The sequence below is a fragment of the Chiloscyllium plagiosum genome, chromosome 23 (genome assembly GCF_004010195.1).
Source record: "Chiloscyllium plagiosum isolate BGI_BamShark_2017 chromosome 23, ASM401019v2, whole genome shotgun sequence".
In the NCBI taxonomy this organism is placed as follows: Eukaryota; Metazoa; Chordata; class Chondrichthyes; order Orectolobiformes; family Hemiscylliidae; genus Chiloscyllium; species Chiloscyllium plagiosum.
The window spans coordinates 34024027-34029755 of NC_057732.1; the positions used below are offsets into that span (position 1 = coordinate 34024027).

At 38.1% G+C, this 5729-nt stretch overlaps 1 protein-coding gene across 1 annotated transcript in view; it reads left to right on the forward strand.

Annotated features, from left to right (window-relative positions):
- The window catches only part of dennd6b (DENN/MADD domain containing 6B), a 110661-nt gene extending 106095 nt beyond the window's left edge, over positions 1-4566 (forward strand). The window contains exons 20-21 of the mRNA XM_043713204.1: positions 2296-2370; positions 4160-4566. Of these exons, the coding sequence (XP_043569139.1) occupies positions 2296-2370; positions 4160-4282 (198 nt within the window). The 3' untranslated portion in view covers positions 4283-4566. The remainder of the gene's footprint in view (positions 1-2295; positions 2371-4159) is intronic.
- The last annotated feature ends 1163 nt before the right edge of the window (positions 4567-5729 follow it).

Consider the following 5729-nt stretch of genomic DNA (forward strand, 5'->3'; position numbering starts at 1 on the left):
GCAAGTCATGTTGCAACTGTATAGAACTTTATGCAGACCATATTTGGAATATTGTATACAGTTCTGGTCACCACACAACTAGAAGCCTTTGGTGAGGGTACAGAAATGGTTTACCAGAAGGTTCCCAGTTTTGAAGGGTATTAGCTATGAGCAGAGATTGGAAAAACTTGTTTGGTTTTCATTTGAATGCTGAACTTGATAGACCTTTACAAAATTGAGAAGCATGGATAGAATGGGTAGTTAGTCTTTTTGCTGAGGGTAGATGTGTCATTTTAAAAGGGGTTAAGTTAGAAGGAGATGTGAAAAGCAACTGTTTTACACAGGGTGGTAAGTACTTGAAGGTGCTGCCAGAGGTGGTGGTGGAAATCGGTAAAATGGCAACATTTAGAGTTTCTTGACAGATATGAATACCGAGGGAATAGAGGTATACAGACTGCATAAAGGCAAAAGGTTTTCAGTTTAGAAAGGCAACAGGTATCAACATAGTCTTGGTGGGCCAGAGGGCCTGTTTCTATTCTGTACTCTGTTTTTTATTGTTCACACAGAATATTAATTAAAAATGAGTGTAGGAAGACAACTGAGCCAACTTCATTTTGCTGAATTAATTTCATGTAGTTCTGATGAAGGGTCGCTGGACTCAAATCATTAACTCTGATTGCAGACCACAATTCTGCTTGCCTACTGAGTTTCTCTGGAAAGTTGTTTTTTGTTTGATTTCCACAATCTACAGTTATTTGTTTTATTTTAATTTCAACTAATTTTAAGTACGCACAGAAACGTTTTCAAACCTTTTATGAGAGGATCACTTGAGGGATTTATCATGCTGATTTGGAGGACATGCTGTTTCGAAAGATTGCAGCTCATTATCTATAATATACAGCACTGCATTGCGTGAGGCCTGGAGACGATTTCTAATATTGTAGTCAATCGTCTGAGACTGCAAATAGAAAATCAAGATAAGATGTTGATCCAGGGCAGGTCAGGGTGTAAGAAAACAGGAACATGGAAAAGGGCACAAGTGGGAGCAAGAGCAGCAGCTGAGAGGAGCAACAGTGAGGCGGCTCAGGATGGCAAATGTGTTTCCGTATGTGGCATCAATGGAATCAGTAACAAATGTATGGGAAACATTTGACAGAGTTCTCCTGATTTACCATCTCAGTAGCAGCACTAATGGCCATGGAATCAGAGAATCTTAGAGCATAGGAGGCTGTGTGTTGATTATGCCGGTGCTGGCTCAATAGTAGAGGGAAAATCAAGCATTCTCAAACCCTTGCATTCTCCATACTCCAAGTATTTATCCAGTTCTCTTAAAGTTGGTAGTGAATTTGCTTCCATCTCTTTGTTTTTTTGAAACACAACTCATTCCAGATTATAACAAGAAAACACATTTTCTTCAACTCAATCTTTTATTCCTCTCTTTTTCTTAAGTCTGTATCAACTGGTTGTTGACCATCCAACTGTTCTCGTGTTAAATTTGGTCTTAACTTTCTAAGGTGATAGATTCCAGCTTCTCATGAAATTTAACATAGTTGAAGTGCTCAATTATTTGAGATTATTTTAATAAATCTCTTCTGTGCCCTGAAGGAGGTCTTGACATCCCTCCTAAAGTTCAGAGATAAACATGATACACCAGCTGATGCTTAAGCAGTAATATATAAAGATTCAGTACTGTGGCTTCCTTGCTTTTGTGCTCAGCACCCTAATCATAAAATCAAGCATCCAATCTATGGTTTTTTTAAACCTCCTTCATAATTTATTGTGCCACAATCAAAGATTTGTGAATGGACGCCTCATGTGCTTCTGTTTCTGAACTCCCTTCAATAATCTACCATTTAGTTTCTATTGACTCTCCTCATTCTTTCTCATAAAATACATAATTTCTGTTCCCATTTTATCAGTCTGTCCTTTTTGAAGCATGCCATCTTCATTTGTTATATTTCCAAGTTTAATAACTTTTCAAACTTTGAAATTATGTCATTTATACCTGTGTCCACAACACATATGAAAAAGTGCAATGATCCAGTGAATGAGCCATTAGAACACTATTCTATTGCAATGTATCAAGGTTACTGTTCATATTGAGCACTGAAATCAATCAAATAACCTGACAATCAGAATCTATATATTGTATCAAAAACAATCACAGATTTCAAAACAAACTCCTGCATCTTTCATACCTTGCAAAAACTGCTGCCATGCAACTGATGTTTTCCTTGCGTTTAGGCACATTTCATAGTTAGTCACTAAGTCATGAAAGTCCATTTGCTGTATACACTAACCTTGCTTATTTTCTAGGATCTACTGATGTGGGTACGAGAAAAATCTGAAGTGGAAGTTGTGGACCTGGTTTTGAAATTGCGTGAGAAATTGGTAATATTTGCCTTTGGGCTTGTATTTCTGTATATGAATTGGAGTGTGTCAATATCTGTAGATTGTTACCATGGTGTAAGGAAATTTATTCAAAAAGTCACTTTGTTTTCGACAAACTTTAGGGTAGATCCATTGCTAAAATATGGAATGAAATCAGAAGGGTAATGCCAAGCCTGTTATGAATTTAAGAACTTAGAACAGATGTATGCAATTTGGCCCCTCAAGTTATGCCATTTAATACGGTCATGGCTGATCCGATTGTAAGCTCAAATCCACATTTCCCAATTACCCTTGATAACCTTTCAACTCCTCGCTTCACAAGAATCTATGTACCACTGCCTTAAAAATATTCAAGGAATCTGCTTCCACTACTGGTCAGAAAGAGAGCTCCCCAGACATGGTAACTCTGATTGAAAATATTTTTTCTAATTCTTGTTTTAAATGGACAAAACTGATTTTTAAATGTGTCTCCTAATGCTAGTTATTCCCACAAGTGGAAAGACCCTCAATCTTGTATATTCTAACAGGATTGCCTCTGATTTTTCAGTACTCAAATGGATACAGGCCCACCTTGTCAAACCTTTCCTATTCTAAGGCTCAGTCGAATGAATCTTTTTTGAACTGCTTCTAACACATTTCTATTCCCTTCCTATACTGTGTTCCGAAACCAAACTCCTATTTTAATCCAAACGATAGTGGTAGTCTTTTACCTACCAATAGAAACTTTATTATGTTGTCTAATTTATAAGCAGTTTACTAGACTTTGTCGCTGGCTTTACTGAAATTTGATAAATACTGGTTTTCTATATAGCAGGCAGATGACATTTTTCCCAATTATTGTGCCAAAGCCTTTCCATTGAAACATTACTTAGCAGTTGAACCAGAGCTAAAAGAATTTTTCATTCTTTATATATCCTATCACAGGATTTTTGAGTAATAAGGTTTAAACAAACAGATTCCTTTCTCATAGTTCAATACCGTCAATCCAATTTGACAGTGTATCCCTCAATCCTTTCTCCCTCAAGCAAAAAATAAATTTTCTCAAACCTATACACACCCCTACTTCCCTGCTACTCTCCTAAAGAACTCCAGAGTCCTACAGTATGTAATGTACTTGGAAACAGGAGGTACTGAAGGGACACTGATAGCTGAAATGAGTGGGCAGAATTATGGCAGAGCAGATGAAGTTCAATGTCGGAAAATGAGATGATCCACTGTGGACCCGAGCAAGTTAAGCAAGTAAGAACTGTAGAACATAGAATGTTCTCCTGTGCTGCATACTTCAGTAATCTTTCTCAATTGTTATAGAACATAGAAGAATACAGCGCAGTACAGGCCCTTCGGCCCTCGATGTTGCGCCGATCCAAGCCCACCTAACCTACACCCTTAATTTAAAGCTTTGCCCCCTTGTAATAGCTGACTCCATACCTGGAAAAAGATTCTCACTGTCGGCCCTATCTAAACCCCTAATCATCTTGTACACCTCTATCAAGTCACCCCTAAACCTTCTTTTCTCCAATGAAAACAACCCCAAGTGCCTCAGCCTTTCCTCATACGATCTTGTTGAGTCAATGAGTTTGATCTTGTCCTGAATCCACCTCAATCCCTGGGCGAACATAACAGAGTATTAACAAACATTTACAATATCCATCTATAAACTTCTTCAAATGATTATAATTCCTGTATTCTCTCTGTCACCACACCTGTTGAAAGTCAAACTATTTAGTATTTTCAGAACTCTTTCATGTTTTATCTTTTTAAAACTTAAATGGCGTGTTTTCCTGTCCAGATAAAAGCAAGGGTTCATCAGCTTTCAGTCAGGGCAGACTTGCTGGAGAAACTGGAATTGTACTTGGAAACAGTAATTAGCTCCCTGCCTGATGATCTACAAGTTATGCTGCACCAACATTGATTGGAACAGCAAGCGGTGTGCAGGCAGTTCAGCCCGTCAGAAGAAATCAACAGAAAGAAGTTGCATGGACATCACGTTTTCTGCTGTCAAATTTTGAAATATCCATGTACAAAGACCATTGGATGCGATGGTTAGGTTGAAATGGAGTGAAAGCTTCCATTCAATAACCAGAGTTATTTGCAAATGATGAACTAAAATGTTAATAATGTAGCCTAACTTGTACACATATATAGTACTACTCTGTAGTTTTAAAAATGTATCACTGGATTCAATTAAACAGTTTAAAACGATATGTTGTTTCAATTTTGTGTTTGGGATGTGAGCGTCACTATTCTTTCCCATCCCTAATTGACTTTGAGAAGATGGTGAACTGCTTTCTTCAACTGCTGCAGTGCATCTGTTGTAGATACACCCACAGTACTGGTAGGACATTCCAGGAATTTTACCCAGTGACAGCAAAGGTGGATCAATATCGTTCCAAGTCAGGATGAAGTGTTGCTGATGTTATTCCTGTATGGTTCCTGCCCTTGTTTTTCTAGGTGGTAGAGATTTCAGTTTTAGAAGCAAGTTTCTTGAGTTGCTGTAGTACATTGTATATGGTGCACAGTGCTGTCATTCTGCACTGGTTCTGGAGGGAGTACATTTTATAAGGCAGTAGATGGACTACCAGTTAAGCAGCAGCTTTGTCCTGGGTGGTGCCAAACCTCTTGATTGTTTGAATTGCACTCATCTCGATGTGGAGAGTATTCCATCATACTCCTGACCAGAGATAGTGGACAGACTTTGAAGAGTCTGGTTACTGTAAAATCCAGGTCTTTAGCCTGCTCCTGTAAATGCTGTATTTATGATTGACCTAATTTTTTACAACTAAAACCCAAGGTTCATTTTTTGGAGATATGAGCATAATTGTAAAAGGTTAGGGCAGAGAGTGAGAGATGTTTTACAGAATTGAGTATGTAAAATTCACTTGAATGAAACATAGTCAACATTCAGAAATTAAAGAATAAATTAAGAATAGAAGTAACTCAAGTAAAGGGAAATGAAAATAGGGCATTTGGGCTTGTAATGAATTTCTTTACTACTTATTCCCTCTCAAAACAGATCAACTGAGCTTGTATTTGCTGGAATTTAAAAGAATGAGGGGGATCTCACAGAAACATATAAAATTATGATGGGACTGGACAGGCTAGATGCTGGAAGTACATTCCCAACATTGGGAACAAGTCCAGAACCAAGGGTCACAGTCTAAGAATAAGGGGTAAGCCATTCAGGACTGAGATGAGGAAGATTTTCTTCACTCTGAGTCTTGCAACCTGTGGAATTCTCTCTCTCAAGAAATTGTTGGTGCCAGTTCATTAGATAGATTCAAGAGGGAGCTGGACGTGGCCCTTGCAGCTAAAGGGATCAAGGGGTATGGAGAGAAAGAGGGAATGGGATACTGAGATTG